The sequence below is a fragment of the Pararge aegeria genome, chromosome 9, assembly GCF_905163445.1.
Source record: "Pararge aegeria chromosome 9, ilParAegt1.1, whole genome shotgun sequence".
Taxonomy (NCBI): Eukaryota; Metazoa; Arthropoda; class Insecta; order Lepidoptera; family Nymphalidae; genus Pararge; species Pararge aegeria.
Genome location: NC_053188.1, coordinates 7,852,615 through 7,868,689, shown reverse-complemented (window position 1 = coordinate 7,868,689; position 16,075 = coordinate 7,852,615). Strand labels below are relative to the sequence as shown.

At 32.8% G+C, this 16,075-nt stretch overlaps 1 protein-coding gene across 1 annotated transcript; it reads right to left on the bottom strand.

The window, feature by feature from the left end:
• Positions 1-293: 293 nt before the first annotated feature.
• LOC120626265 (centrosomal protein of 290 kDa-like) lies at positions 294-15,383 on the bottom strand. The gene is made up of 32 exons (XM_039893701.1): positions 15,349-15,383; positions 15,080-15,283; positions 14,713-14,785; positions 14,368-14,636; positions 14,150-14,285; positions 13,813-13,949; positions 13,636-13,740; positions 13,288-13,572; positions 13,035-13,222; positions 12,597-12,919; positions 12,354-12,528; positions 11,158-11,993; positions 10,692-10,857; positions 10,483-10,621; positions 10,274-10,383; positions 10,012-10,188; positions 9,650-9,911; positions 8,937-9,165; positions 8,201-8,846; positions 7,945-8,079; positions 7,769-7,874; positions 7,103-7,276; positions 6,640-6,842; positions 6,414-6,563; positions 5,520-5,654; positions 5,280-5,434; positions 3,995-4,158; positions 3,133-3,293; positions 2,755-2,882; positions 2,021-2,118; positions 1,352-1,489; positions 294-659 (listed from the first exon to the last, which is right to left on the bottom strand). Exons 2-32 carry the CDS (start codon positions 15,257-15,259, stop codon positions 597-599), a joined length of 6,246 nt encoding a protein of 2,081 aa, XP_039749635.1. The 5' UTR covers positions 15,260-15,283; positions 15,349-15,383; the 3' UTR covers positions 294-596.
• Between the last annotated feature and the right edge of the window lie 692 nt (positions 15,384-16,075).

The window sequence follows — 16,075 nt, the reverse complement described above, 5'->3', positions numbered from 1 at the left end:
TAATACTCTCCGTATTTGTCGAATTAAATTATCGCCATCAACTCACTTCTATGTCATTTTTACTTGTAATCTACGCATCTATAGTGCCATATAATGTGCCATTTTTCTAAAAGTAGATTTCAATATTTTTCTGCAGATGCAATAGAAGCTCTATTTCCTTGTCTTACATATTTATGTCTATGTCATTCTATTTCTCGAAAACGGGAAAGCTAAGTTAGATACGTAGGTAAGATCTGTTTTTGCAATAGGCAGGACAAGTCTGAAACTCAATTTTAGAAAAAAAATTACTGGTGTAATTTGAGAATGCCAAAATGTCTCCTTTTTTATTAGCGCTGCAGTAGGTATTACCGTCACATTAAGGCTGCAATTTAGCGGCTCTACGGGCTTTAAGTAGTAGTATGATTTTGTTAAAGAAATGGGCTGAATCAAACCGTACGGAACTACGGTTAGTTACGGTTTCATTGTTATGTAAACGGACTATAACTAGAAAATTAGTAATTAATAGAGAAACAGCAATTTGAATAATGGCATGTGGATTTTAGATTTGCACTTTATCTTAAAACCAGATCTAAACCTTTTTTTATTATTGCTTACTGTTATATAGACATTACGCCTCTTTTAATATCTATTTGCTCCAATCGCCTCTGCAGCAGTGAGTTCTGAAAAAAATAATCTTATTATAAAGCTGCAATTACCATTATTAATTATTCTTTTTATAGCATGCGGGAAATTATCGCCTATAAACAGAGCAATATTATGGAGGTTTGAACATAGGCACGGGCACACACAGGCAAATAACATGTTCTACAAAGTCCGTTAACCTGAGGCGTGCCTCCATACGACCAAGACGATCTAATTACTACCGACAATGTGACCCAACAAAACACACACACAACCAACACAGCGTCTTCGCCGGCGAAGACGAGGGCCAGGATTTCTGACGTCATCCAGACGTGGACTCCACGGTCACGGGGGCGTTCGAACTAAACAATAATTTGTTTAAAAGTCCACCAACAGTCAGATTAACGTCGAACCGACCCGAGGAGGCACCATCGGGCCGACGTCTCCCTCTTCCCCCCCGATGTCGTCGAGCCCAAAACAATTCATTACACAGGCAACTAAGTCCTCCAGACTAGAACGCAGCAATGCTTGGCGGCAGAAATAAAGCATAGCGTAGTACTTCTAAGAACTTCCAAGCTATTTAGAGTTCTGACACGATGTCGCGTAGAAATCGTTTTTGGAGACATAAGAGTTTAATACAATAGTACACATAACAGGTTAGCCCTCTACCATTTCAGACTGCATCATCATTTACAACCTTATGTAGTTAATAATAGTATATAAAAATAACCTCTCTCAATAAGTCGTCCTCTCTTTCTGCGGCAATTCTGAGCATTTCTTTGGAATTCTCCAAAAGGGCATCTTTCTCAAGAATGCTCTTTTTGAGGTTCGATATCTCAATACGATATGATTCCACATGAGTCCGCATCTGAAAAATACAAGGAATCTCATTGAAAACAGTGAGTCACATTGTTTAATAGTGGACACCCGTACTGTACCTGTACTGTTCAAGATTTGATCGCTTGCAATCGAGTAGTCGTTTTTGAGTATAGAAATACTTGAACAAAACAACTTGAGTAGGTTCAATAATCATATTGATGCTATTTATATTTCATTAAAGCTCTAATTTGCCTACAATTCTTCGGCTTGATTCTAAAATTCTTGGCAGAACGTTTGTAAAATAAAAATCAAAAATACAGGATTTGCGATTCTAAATTGAGTGCTATTAGGCCCATTTTACTTCAACAGTATGGCATATGACGAATGGAGATATGCGAAAGCGAATCCTCGATTGCGAGCGCGAAACAATGTACAGCAGAGAAGAGGAAACGTTTTCGTACAGATATTTCTCAAAGTTGTGGACCTTCATTATTTTGCATACTGTAACGACCCCAACGGCTTGGTACCCCGTTTCTTGAAATAAATAAATTTTGATTATCTATATTACTGTAATTTATACCTTTTCCGAGCTGCTACGACCGCTACCGGGACGGGAATCGACACGTCTATGTACACCCACTGATGATTTTTGGTCCGATTGAAGTTTGCTGACAAGCCCTGCAAAAGATCAATAGCAACAAACACATGTTAACAATTTAGCCAGGTATTCATTTATCATCATTTTATCAATCTAACATAGTGAGCTAAATGATAAGTCAGCCCACCGCCTCTGTCTCTTTGAAATCTCTTATATAAAATATTCTCAATGAAGTTTTACTTTTTATAAATAGAGAAAAATTTATTGAAAAAGAGAGCAGAGCAGAAATTAATTAATTAATTTAAAACCAACGAAAAATAGAGATTTGCCCATTGTTAGATTTCTTAAAGAGCGCCATCTAGTTACAACACTGGGAATCAGTATTGTCACTAGATTGCGCTTTTCGATTCCATACAAACCGAAGTTCACGTGTTCTCCCACTAGACCCATGCAATTATAGCGTCTGATACTAAGAGAACATGTGTGAACTATATAGTGAAAATTTATGTACTCTTTTAAAAAGTGTATGACGGCCAAGATACAGACAGACACACGGATAAAAATGAAAAGGAATTCGATCTGACCTAAGAAAATCTTTCTTGGCCCCCTAAGCCAGATGCTGGGCACGCCCATGCGTGCAATACAAATTTAAAACAAGAATCGGGCTTCTTATTATAGTCAGAGAAGGAAGAATAATAAAATAGTCCTCAACTAACCTCTCAGTGTCAACACGGTCTGTTCTAAATCGCTGACTCGTTGGTGACTGGCCGAGGTGGGCACGTTCTCTAAGCAGTTCACTCGCAGCGTCAACTGCATATTCTCTTCTTTCAACATGTCGCAATAACTGTCAATGAGTTTTGTGGAAATTAAATTACATACAACTTTAAGCCATAGGGCCTTCTGCCTTTTGTGTCTACATTTGTATTGACTCGTAATAAACTTAAATTTACATATTATGCGAAAATCGATTATAAATATTTGCATTCACATTCATGAATACTTACATTTGTTACATCACCCAAAAATATAACTTTTGGCGACAAAAGGAAGGAATTGGAAGATCCAACTTATCAACAAGTTAAATTAGTTCTTACTTCTTCCAATAGTCCAGTTCTGGTTTTGGGTCACTTGTGGATTGCAAAGGTGATCTAATTTGAGCTTCGAGCAGCGTAGACTCCAATTTCAGTACTTGGCCCTTTAGCGACGTAATCTCTGCTAAGCACTTTTCATACTCTGCTACTAAGGTTTCATTTCCCTTGAATAGAAATAAGAATAGCTCTAAATAAGTAGCATAAAACACAAAAGTCAATTTAATGTATCTGCTGTGAATGGCAATTTTTGTAACTTTTAAAAACGATGAAGGTCTTGCATTATTTATCAAATCCTTATGCTATCAGTAATTGTCAATTCAAATAAATAAGAGCTGCTAAATGTAACACGTAAACCATCTTTAGCTGGGGATGCTTTTCCGATCTCTTACTGACACGTTTAAGCAGAAAAGGATTGCGTTACGTATCTTTGGTAAGATTTTTATATCTTCCTAGAATAAAAAGTAACCTACGTCACTCTCCAGCCCATATATCATAGTAGCGTGGAGCGTTGGCGATAAGATATAATACGATAGCCCGCAAGTTTGCACGGTGTACAAGGGTAGCGAAGATTACACTTTTCAAAACATATTGTCAAACATTGTGTACGTGTAGCTTGTGGGTGTCATATACACAGGAGCCTATAACTACCGTACACCGAGTATTGATGGAGCTGCAGTAGGCACATCAAAAATGTTTGCGAAGAATCACTTCTGCGCAATCATGAGAAAAATATCTGAATGTGAATTTTATCCGAAATAAACGTTATTATTATTATTCTATAAAAAATACAAATCTTGAAAATCCGTTGCTTTGTTGCTGCACATTTGAACAAACATACTTTACATTACTTATATTAGTAGATTACCTTTTCTGCAAGTTCAAGTGCAGCAATCCGACGTTGTTGTGCTTCAACTCTATCAAGCAGAGCGCGTGTCGATACAGGAGGAGGATCAATGTAGTCTTCGTTTCTAGACATTGCTTTCTCGGAAGTTTCAGCATCCTGTTTTTCTATTGACAGCGACCTTTCATCTGCGAAGTATGTAATAACTTTTCTGGTATCAATGCTTGGACTACGTCAATACTTACATAGTATAACAAACGCTTTGTCCAACTTTTGTGTTACTAAAAAAGTTAATTTTGAGAACAGTGAATTCAAACCTACCAAGTCTTCATCATAACATACTATGAAGACTACCAAGGAATCATAACATACTATGAATGAATATGAAGACTTGGTAGGTTTCAATTTACTGTTCTCAAAATTAACTTTTTTCAGTATGAGTACGTTTCTACCATTACTAAAGTCCCTCAGGGCAAGTTGATATATAATTTTACTTTATGTGATCAATGAAATAAAATAGGCTAACTATGAACATTAGACGTTGGGGTTCAAAGGTGCTGGAATGGCGATCCCGCACAGATAAACGCAGCGTTGGTCGAGAGACGCCATCCAACGAGTCTTTGGGAGCCGCTGGAAACAAACGGCCCAGGGCCGTGGATTTTGAAACTCCCACAAAAGACCTATGTCCAACAGTGGACTTCAATCGGTTGAAGTGATGATGATGATGATCATTTATTTCGTCTACAGATAGATTAATACCATCGATTTATTTCTCTTTTTTATAAATTTAAAATGCATATTAAAAATTTCGGAACCGACAGGATTTGAACCTGCGACTGGCAAGTTGTCTGGCAATCGCAGCCTGAGCGCTTTCTCCAATTAAGCTACAGCTCTCCTACCGTCGATGCCGAAATTAGTATATGCCTTTCACGTCAGTCTTATAGCGACTGTAGCGTCATCTAGTAGGAAACGTTGCAGTTTCAATCCACTTTTCAAAGGTCCATTTTACAATGAGACACGTTTAAAACAAGAGATGACACATTGCTTTTTTTATAATTTTTTTTATAATTTTTTTAGTGTTTTATCTACACTTGGATGAATTATCAATTTTATAAATTTAAAATGCATATAAAAATAAATTTCTATGCATTTAAAATTTATAAAATTGATAATTCCTCCAAGTGTAGGTAAAGACACTAATAAAAATTATATATAAAAAAAAAAGATTTATTTCTTATTTTCTTATCACTCTATTTATGTATATGTACTTTAATCTAAATATACGTGAACTCAATTTTGTTGTACTCACGTTTCATATCACCTAATCTGATGAGGAGAGCGCGTTTCTCTTTTTCTAGTCTTGCAACAGCTGATTTCGATAAATTCAAACTAATTTCAATTTTTTTCATTTCTTGAGTTTTTTCTTCGAATTTTGCTTGCCACCGCTCTGCCGTTTGTTGAGCTCTAGCCGAGAAGATTTTACCAAAATGAAAATTTTACCATCAAAGTCACTTATGTAAAATTTAAAAACTGCACCTTATTATTTTACCTCTTCCATTTATCCCAGAGGGCTACAGAAGAGTGAGCATCACGTCGGGCGCTTGTGAGCTGGGCTTGTAAAGACGCTATCTTATTTTGGAATGCTGCTGACTCAGCCGAAGGAACTTTGTTGCCGGTGGTGCTGCTGATTAATTTATTTAAAGTTAAAGCATTCGCATTATCACTAAGATTCCACAACAATAAAAAGGTAACGGCCTCGTTAGTGTAATGGTTACTTTATATTGGGTCCCTGAATTTGATTTCTAGGTTAAGACTAAGATTAGGTTAAGAAATTTTCAGTACCCGTCTAAAGTTAAAAGTTTGAAGACGTTCATTCCTCGTAACTCGGAGGTCAATATATTTTTCATTTTTTTTGTTATACTCGTAGTAAAAAAATAATAGCCTATTAAAAAGTATGCCGCTCTGCTTGTAGATTCTATCAGCTCTATTTTCCTATAAATACTAATACTCGTATTATAAAGAGGAAAGATTTTTTTGTTTGTTTGCTTGTTTGTACCCAATAGGCTCCGCAAGTATTGGACCAATTTTAACCATTTAATGCCAAAAGAAAGCCACAACAAAAATTAAGAACTACACCATATTAAAACACCAACCAATTAAGGCTATATAACATCACGCTACGACCAATAGCTACCATCATTAATAATAACTACAAATGCCACACATCTCCCTAATAAACTTTTCTTATGGGATGCTTTAAAAACAAAAAGAAATGCGGACGAAGTCGCGAGATAGTTTCCTATAGGAGATAAGACTTGCGCCCAGCAGTATGCTTGTATACAAATGTATAGACTATTCAAAAGCTACTATATAAAATATTCTAATATATGCGTGATACCTACTACACATGACTGGTTAACAGGCAAAGCCTGAAAATACTTACATGCGGAACACTTGGTTTTTGAGATTTTGTGCGTCCAGGCGCGACCTGCGCTCCCTGGCGGCGAGCACTTTTATCTGTCTTCTTAGTATAGCATTCTGTTTTCCCACTAACTGCTTCTCTCTTCGTAAACGCTCTATCAATGGCTCCTGCCTAAAAATAGTTATTTTCCGTACATTTTGATCTACATTTTCTACATTTTGATCTACATACATTTTATGACACTTACCAAATAGCTGTAGATGTGTTCGGGATTCTTACGAAATCTTCATGAATTTCGTTTAAGTCAACCGTAGATTCAAATTTCAGTTCCAGTCTGTCAGATCCTTGTTGAGATACCACGTCGCTCAATTCATCAACTTCGACAATGGCAGATAAATCAAAACTAGGGTCATTTACTGTAAGCATTGTCTGCATGTTGAGTACTTGGGTCTGAAAGGCATATTATGATACATTTACATACATAAATACTATAGACCCATAAATTAACGCTCGATTTCAGTAGGGACAGTATGAAACTGTTATCAAAAAAATATTAATTAGAAGTATGATACGGTTGGCGCGAATCAATAAAAGAAAATGAAATTGAAATTCACGTAAATAATTTTGAACTAATTTGCATTTGGAGGCTAATAGTAAAATGCTTGTAACTCAAGATATAAGAAATGAAAACCAAAAGAATTTATTTATACCTTTAGATTATTTATAACAGATCGTAGATGTTCAATATGCGCATCTTTTTCTGCCAATTGCTTTACATGGAAAGCTTTTTGCTCTGTTAGTCGGCTGCGTAGCTCGATATGCTCACGTTGTGTCTCATTAAGTTGCGACAGCCAGTGCTGATTCTCAGCTTTGTATGATTCCATCTGTTTAAGGGTTTAACATGATTATATTAGACTAGCTGTTGCCCGCGACTTCGTCTGCGTTTGATTTTGTTTTTTGATGTGGCATTCTAAAAAAATTTAGTTGTAGTTCTAAAAAAATTTAAAGTATTCAGTATCGCTAAGCCTTAAATGAGGGGTTTGCTGCTGTCCGCTGAGGAGTTCTGTCCTTTATATCCAACCACAGATCTACACAGTTTGGGCAAAATTTAACACATATTATAACCTCTACAGTACAAAAATAATTATTTAAATCGGTTATAATTTGTCGGAGTTATGGTGTAAAATCGTCAAACACTTTCATCCCCTCTCCCAAAGGAACCGAGCTTAATGTCGGGATAAAAAGTATGTAAAGTATCATGAGGATCGGTTCAGTAGTTTTTGCGTGAAAGCGTAACAAAGAAACTTAAATTGACATTTATAATATTAGTAGGGGTAGGGATTCCTATGTTAAAATTAATACATTTTAATACTTACTTCATGATTGTGTCTCTCTTTTAATTGTGCACTGAGCTGCTCCATTTTTGTTAATCTTTCCACTGCTAATTCTTTCCAACGTTCTAACTCACTTAGTTGATTTTTTCTAAAAAATTTCACATGTTTAATGTTTTTTAATGTGGTATTTTTTAAAATGACTACATACAATAACTTACAAATCCGTTTTGTATCCCGCTATTTCACTTTGAAGTTTAAAACATTTATCCTCCAATTCATTAATTTTTATTGTATTTTTATTGGTGGTATCTTTGGCGACGTCATTGTTCGAGGAAGTCGCTTTAAACTGCCTCCTATAATAGACACGTGAATACTTAATACCATAAGGAAGATAAGATCTTCGCAATCACATGAAGTGGCACTAACATGATTGATGGTGTTTCAAGATACACAATATGGCTAATTAATACTTACTCATCGACCCCAGTCTGCGATTCTAATAATTTTGATTGTAATATTTTTATCGATTTTAAATACTCCTGCCTTTCTTTTCTTAAAAGTTCTTTATATTCCATTATTACAGCATTTTTGTCACTTTCTATTTTTTTGAGATTTACAACTAAAGCTTGATTTTCTGCGTTTTCTGTCTCATTAGCTCTTTTTTGTTCTTTTAATTTAATGTCATAGATTTCCTTTTTCGAAGAATCAACAACAATTTCTAATTTATTAATTTTTGTGTCTTTTTCATCGATGGTTTGAAATAGACTTTGTAATTTATTGTTCAATTCATTTTTTTCAGTATTCACTAAAAGTAAATCCTGTGATTGACGGTGAAATAATATATTGAACTCCTTTAGCAGTTTCTCCTTTTGTCTGTTTTCACTCAAAAGTTGGTCTATTTGGGAGGTTAACTCTACTGTTTTCTCATCCTTATCGGTTTGAATTAATTTTACATCCGTGAGCTTGTATGAATGAGTTTGAGTTTCTCGGTGTTCTAACTTCTTAAATTGCAAAAAGGTTTTATTAACAATCTTGTTATCGAAATGATCACATCTCGTTATTCCATCTTCTAAATGGAGATCGTGTTGCTTAAGATTCGGTAACGTGTATGTAAGACTTCCTAAAAATATGCAAGAGAGTCTCAAATATAGTACAGTGTTTTAATAATGTAAATAAACCTAGATGAGTCAATATTAATGTTGTATTTTACCTTTACTATTTATTTCTTCACTACTTTGAATATCTTGGACTTCTATTCTTCCATTTTCTTTTCGACCGAATGATTTTTCATATTTAGTATTCGAAATTTTAAATCCTTTATTAACCAATACTAACGTTCTTTCAAGGGAATTACAGCGGTCCAAAAGCTTTTTGTGTGATTGTTCGAACAACGCTATCTTGTTATTATGATTTTCCAAATCAAGTTTTTGAGTCTTTTCCTATAAAAACCAGTAGAGTATTTTAATCCAATTTGTATACTAAAATTATTATGAAGAAGAAAGTTTTCTTTTGTTTATTTGTTTGTACAAAATAGGCTCTGAAAATACTGGACCTACCACGAAATAATATAAAAAGTTGACTACATGATTAAAATTCTCATTATTATCTACAAAAAAGTCCGCGAGGGAATTTATCTAACTATCATAGTTAACGCAATAGCGTCGTTTGTATTCTAAAATGTTAAATCGCCAATGGAAACCAAAGAGCGTTACATTACTATTGCAGTATTAATAATTAATGAAATAAATACTTTTATCATTAAGGGTATTCCAATAGCAGTAAAATATTTTTTAGTTCATTACAATTAACCAAATTAACCGTTCCTACGGTATGCTTTAAAAAAAATATAATGAAAAAAGAACGAAGTTGCAGGCAACAGCTAGTAAAATATAAAATCTATAAACCAGAAGTTGGTATACAAACCATAACTATATTTTGCAATTTATGAGGACAGCTGTCTTCATCTTCAAAGCATTTTGTATTTGATAGATCTAATATTTGACTGTAAATACTATGCTTAGTCATTAAATTTGACTGTAACTGTTCTAAGTTACTAAGTTTTTCATTAGTTTCTTGTGATTTAAGTTGCATTTCTTCCAGCCTATAGAAATAACTTTCTGCAGAAATAAGAGGTAAACAACCAGTGTATTGGTTTCGTAGAACTTCGACAATATCATTCATAGACCTAAAAATAAATATTATGTGCATTATTTGTTAATATAAAAACTGAAAATTATAAGCGTTATTAATGATCTTGGTTAATCATACAACGTATTGGAATTTACCTGAACTGTTTGATGCATCTCTTAGAGTATATGTCGAAGACTTTCTGTCGTTTATTCAACATTTCTTCCGCCTCAGCCCGGATCTGTTTTTCTCTACATAAACGTAATTTCAGTGATTCAATTTTCTCATAGCTTTCAGATGCTTGTACTTGCGCTAGTAAGACCTCACCACTAAGTCTATAATAAAAATTAAGACCAATAAAATATTTTATATAGTGATCATCAAGTGTTGCAGTTTTTTAAATAGTCTTTAAAGTATAACCTAGAAATTATTGCTTTGTTGTCTCCCAGTGACTGAAGGTCAAGAATTTGATGTCTCAACATATTAATTTCTGTATCATAGTTTATTTTTTGATTTTCATCCGCTTTGAGCTGAAAAAGCTTTAAGATTATTATGATATATTTAAGTAGTTTCATGTTTATGATAATCTCATTAAGAGGCTTTTAAAATAATGTTAAGCAATGCAGCACCTGTAAATGTAAAACATCATTTTTATTTTTTGTGTCCTTTTGTTGATCTTTAAGGATCTTATTTTCTTCTTGTAAAGACTTAATTTGGTCTTTTATTATATTTATTTCTTCACTGTCCTCTATACGCATAACCTTATCACTGAAAACATATAAGAGTGATTATACCACATAGAAGATAGCGTATATTTATTGAATCGACAAAAACTTACATTAGTAGTGATTGTGAAATTTCTAAATCCAATATTTTTTTTTCTAATAACTCAGTCTCCTCATTTTTTTTATTTAATTCCAGACTTAATTGTTCTAGTTGTTTCTGTAACACTAACTGTTCTACACTTGACAATATATTACTTGTTTGTTCAAACTTGATAATTGCTAAAAATAGTAAATACTTTAGTATACCTGTATGCCACGCTTATACAATGCGTTCTTATCATCGGAGAACGATCCAACCGAAAGCGGTCTTGATCGTCTTGTAAGTAGCTGTCTTTAGCTACACTAGTTAACCATTAAAAAGTAGAATCTGTCCGTTATATCGGTGGAACATCAATTTAACGATCGCGTTCCAAACCCAGATTGGCGTCACCGGTTCTAAACGACAAGGTCCGTGTGGTCACAAGACCAAAGTTCATTTCAACAAAGTTTCTATATAGTAGCTAAACCATAAGTACTTACTGGAATCTTGAATAATTTTATGAAATCGATTCATTATATCAAGTTTATCATCATCGAGTCTCTTAATTATATCCAGAGTCCGAATGTGCTTTGTATTATTAACTTCGATAATGTTTCTATATTTTATGATATATTGATTTAAAACCTCATTTTGTTCTAGGAATAATTCAATTGGTATGGAATTTCTTAACTTATCACTTAGATTAAGAACAGATATGATCAAATGTTGCACTTTTTTCTCGTATTCAAATGATTCTGACATTCTTTCCTTTTTACTTTCCAAGTATTCATTTCTTAAATTTTCATTTAATGTTCTTATTTGTTTAAATGACTCTTCAAGAAAATTATACTTTCTATCCATATAATTTAATTTAGACGTTGTGAGTAATCCAGGAGATCTATTGCTAGTATCATCCTCATGTTCATCTATTTGATATTTTAAGTTTTCTATTTCCGCTTTATATTGTTCTTCCTTAACAAGCCATTTGTTAAAATCATCTTCAGCAGTTATTGTTAACGAAGTAAGTTTATCAAAAAGCATGGTAAATTTATTTTGAAAATATTGTAAAGCATGCACGAATTGATTTTCAAACAGAATATTTCCCTTAGTTAAGACTTTTTGTATCTGATTGCCATCAGCAAAGTCAAGTTTTTCATATTCGGCATTGGTCATCCATGACCCAAATTCTCCAATAGTATCTGCAATACTGGATATTTTATCTTCCGTCTCAGTTTTTGTTACAGTTTTTTCTTTAATATCAAGTATTACCTTTTCTAAATCAGATGTTTTTTGTTCTTCCTCTGTGAGTTTTTTCATTACTTTAAATGTTTCTTTCCTAAATAAATAAGTAAAAATAAAGTATATGATATATTTTTCCAATTCTATCCGAAAATCCACAAGCTATATATCTTTGTAGTAGCATGTCAAATAATGCCAGTAAGCAATTTATAGTCTTTGCGAAAATCGAATAAAAAGAGTTGTTACACATATTAGTTTTTCATAAGTATTCTAAAATTAATTATAGCCAAACGTGCTCGGTACCGTACGACGATTTAAAAATGTACTTTTGAGTTCTTGGAAGTTTAATAAGGATGATAATTCGATGAGGAAACCTTAATTAGTATAGTTTTGTGATACTTGAATCCTAGCTCGGGTTTTGTAGATAATATAATATGTATTCCTTTATATTTTATACCTTGAATCATGTAGGGCACTCATTAACGCATCTTTGCTACCTATTGCTGCTTTCAATTCCATGACTGTTTTCATATGTGGTGAAAACCAACCAGCCAATTTTCGTGCTTCCATTGAATTTAAAATTGCTTCTAAACTAGGACATTCCATAGAAAGTATCCCAGAAGTTGTTTTACCTGGTAATAATAAATATGTAATATCATTATTTTTGTATAAAACCTAAGAGGACTTCTTGAGAACTTACTATTATCTTTAATATATGTTAAAATCTCTGTCAGCCCATTTCGAAGACCTTCATTTTCTTCCATAATAGTTTTAAGTGTATCAGATGTTATATATTCATCGTTTGTTTCATTAGAAGCTCTTAAATCTGTGGATTTTACTGCAGATTTTAATTGCTGAAGTACTGATTTTTTATTATAATTGTCAATTTCTAGAGAAATTAACTTGTCTTCATTTTCTTGCAAATGTTTTGTAAGTTCAGCATTTGCTATTTCCAAATCCTTATACTTTTTTAAAATCCCGTATGTATTCAATTTTTCGTTATCAGGAATGTTAAGATTTTTTCTGTAATAATGATAATCAGGTTTACAAAAAAATTAAATATTAAAAAAAAACTTGATTATAATACCTCAAGTTTTTCTTCATATATTAAATGCATAAATAAAAATCATTTTAATACCTCATCACTGCATTTTCAAGTTGAAGTTCACTGACAAGGCTGTTTAATAAATTTACCTCTTGTATTAAGGATTTAATACCTTCATCTTTGATTTTAAGATGTCTTTTTTTATTTTTTATGCCTTCTATCAGTGCATTAACACCTTCTTCTGAACGTAGAAGTTTTAATTGTGCGGTGATTTCTGTAAGCTAATAAGATATATTTAAAAACTTGTTTTCGAAACCTACTTTGAAATGGTATAAATAAGTATTACCTCTTTTTCTTTTAAAGAAACCAGTTCTTCCGTACCTTGAAGAGCTACATTTAAACTTTTCACTTTCCTTTTAAGTTTGTTTATCATATTTCTTTCTTTACCATCATCACTTTCATTTTTGTGATCAGATACTGATTTGTCTGGTATATCTTCAATAACGACTTTTAAACGATTGTTTTCCTCTCTTAGGATTTGAATTAAATTTGCAGATTTGATCATTTCTTCAGAGGCTTCAATCAATTTGTCTTGTAGTTCTTTTACTTTTGAATCCTCAAATTTTGTTTTCTGAAAACATAGAATGAATTTGTTTGCTTTTTATTGTTAGTGAATATAGTATAAAATACTTACTTTATGAGATTCTACAAATTTCGGTCTTTGCGTTATTTCTTCTTTCAATTGAGAGTTTTCAGTTGATAACTCATCAATTTTAATTTTATGGCGTTTCAATAAATCCTGTAGTAAAAAATACCAGTTAAAATAATTATTTAAAAATCTAAATTTAAGCAAAGAAGGATGATTCCATACTTTAAGGTGCTGATGCTTATATTTTAAATCTTCCTCTGCTTTTTCAGTTATTAAATTCTTCTTTTTTACTTCGTTTCTGAGTTCTTCTGTTTCAATTACTAAATTTGCTTTTTCTTCTTCCATTCTTGCAAGAAGTTCTAACCATAATAAAACAAAAGATTAATTATTTTTTAAATAATATTAGTTGGTTTGCATTACAGTGACTTGTTAAGAACTAAATTTTTATTAGAATCTGGCAGCTGTTAATCGATTAAAATTAAATTCCTTGTTTCATGTTTATGCAGACAACATAGAAGTTCTTATTAAATTCTATTGTTAAAATAATAAATGGGTCAACCTTTTAAATTTGTTTGTTCACTATTAAAGGTGAATAATTGTTCGGTCAAATTTTCAATAAGAAGTGTGGCTTCTTTTAACTTGTCTTTAAAAATAGATAATTTTTCTTTGAACATATTTTTTTCTTCCTCGAGATTCTGTAATGACATTATAATTTACTTTTACTTAACTTCATCATAACCATATTATTTAGTTATATTTAATTTAATGTAATCTTACTTTAACATCCCCAAGTAATTTTCTTATATGTCTATTACGCTTTGATACTTCATTTTCTAACTGTGCAACTGCGTTTAGTTCAGAAAGTGTTCCACGACTAGATTCGCTTTCCTGGTTTGTATTTGTTTCTCCATCGTGTTGAACTTTACGTTTTTCCAGTTCTGCAATATCTGCATAAAGCTGTTCCAAAATATCTTTATTTGCTTTTATGACTTCTTCTTGATGCGTGATTGTTTCGAATACACTATCAGAACTAGCAGCAGGGGAATCTATGTAAAAATATTATCTTTAACGATTACTTAAAAAGTAAGATTGACATCCTGATAACTGACTTTTTTTTCTTACCTGTAAGTGTACTTCTTTCTTTAGTTTTTATTTTTCTTTTTGTTTTCTCTAACTTCCCTAAAACTCCGTTAACCTACAACATTTTTGTTAAAAACAATTATATTTAACTGAAATCTAGTAATTGACTTCAGCTATACGTCAATAATTAATTATCAGCATTCAATGCAAAGACAGGGCCCTTTCATGGTGTCACATCAGGACTGGTGTCGTTCATGTTGTCGATACAAGGCAACGGCACTCATCGACGCTGTCGACAAAGGGCAGCTGTCATGTCAATCGAGTCTACAAAGTGTGGGCAGCGGTCTAAGGTATCGATCGGTGTTTTAAGGTTTAATAAAAGTTTTTTTTAAACGTTCTCATTACTTACCTGCTCAGTTTTATATTTTATTATGTCCTGAGCCAGCCTAAACAAAGTCTTAAGATCTGCAAAGTTTAGTTCAATATCGTCGGCTTCCATCCAGGACAAACTATCACAGAGCTTTTCTTTTTCTGCTTGCTTCAATTCATTTTGTGACAACTTTAATATTTCTCGCCAGTCCGTCTCCATTTTATAAGCCTTTTTTTTGTACAGCTATCAATAAAAGGATAAATATTACACTGTAATTACAAATATAAGAACAAAATATTATGACTCACAATGCTGTAAAGTAGAACTTTTGCCGCGTTGTTTGTACTTCACTGCGTTGCTAAGCAACGTTCCGTATTGCTCTACTAAAAAATACAGAAATAGTAGGTTTATAAAAGGTTAGTGAGCTAACAAAATGTTAACGTATTAAATGAATGTAATTTGTAAACATCACTGACCTCTATTATACAAGGCAAAGTGCAATAGAGGTCAGTGATAAACAGTGGCGTGCACCTCATACATGCACAAAAGCACTGCATACCCTAAAATTGAATTGAATCGATTTTTTCCATATTACGCAATTTTCTTGCTGTATGCATACCCTGGTAAGCAACCGAATGCACGCCACTGGTGATAAACATAGATATTTGTAGGAGATTTTTTTTTCTGATATCAGAAAAAACGTTAGTTTGAGTATATCTCTGCAATTATACAATAATTTTAAAAACCTTCAAAGTGTAGGTTTATATTATCGTTGTTTCTATCTTTTATGTTTAAATTCCCTGGTTAGGTTAGGTAATTTTTGTTATTTTAACATCTCAAATCTGGTGTTTTAATGTGACAAATTTTAAATGGCAATAGATTACCCTACTTTTTACTCCGAAAAAGACCCATGGACCCACCCAAAACTACGGTTATACGCCTGTTCCATCAAAAATGGAAGACCTATCACTTAGCGGAGATACCAACCGTAAGATCGGAAGAAAATCGGCTTTGCCATTTCATCAATTTTTTTTG

What these genes read in the sequence shown, in the direction of transcription:
- LOC120626265 (XM_039893701.1), bottom strand. Translation starts at nt 15,259, where the DNA reads ATGGAGACGGACTGGCGAGAAATATTAAAGTTGTCACAAAATGAATTG. An exon ending in AGATGCATCAAACAGTTCAG is followed by an intron (nt 9,912 to 10,011) that starts GTAAATTCCAAT and finishes ATTTATTTTTAG; the next exon opens with GTCTATGAATGATATTGTCG. An exon ending in CAGATTAGGTGATATGAAAC is followed by an intron (nt 4,159 to 5,279) that starts GTGAGTACAACA and finishes CATACTTCGCAG; the next exon opens with ATGAAAGGTCGCTGTCAATA.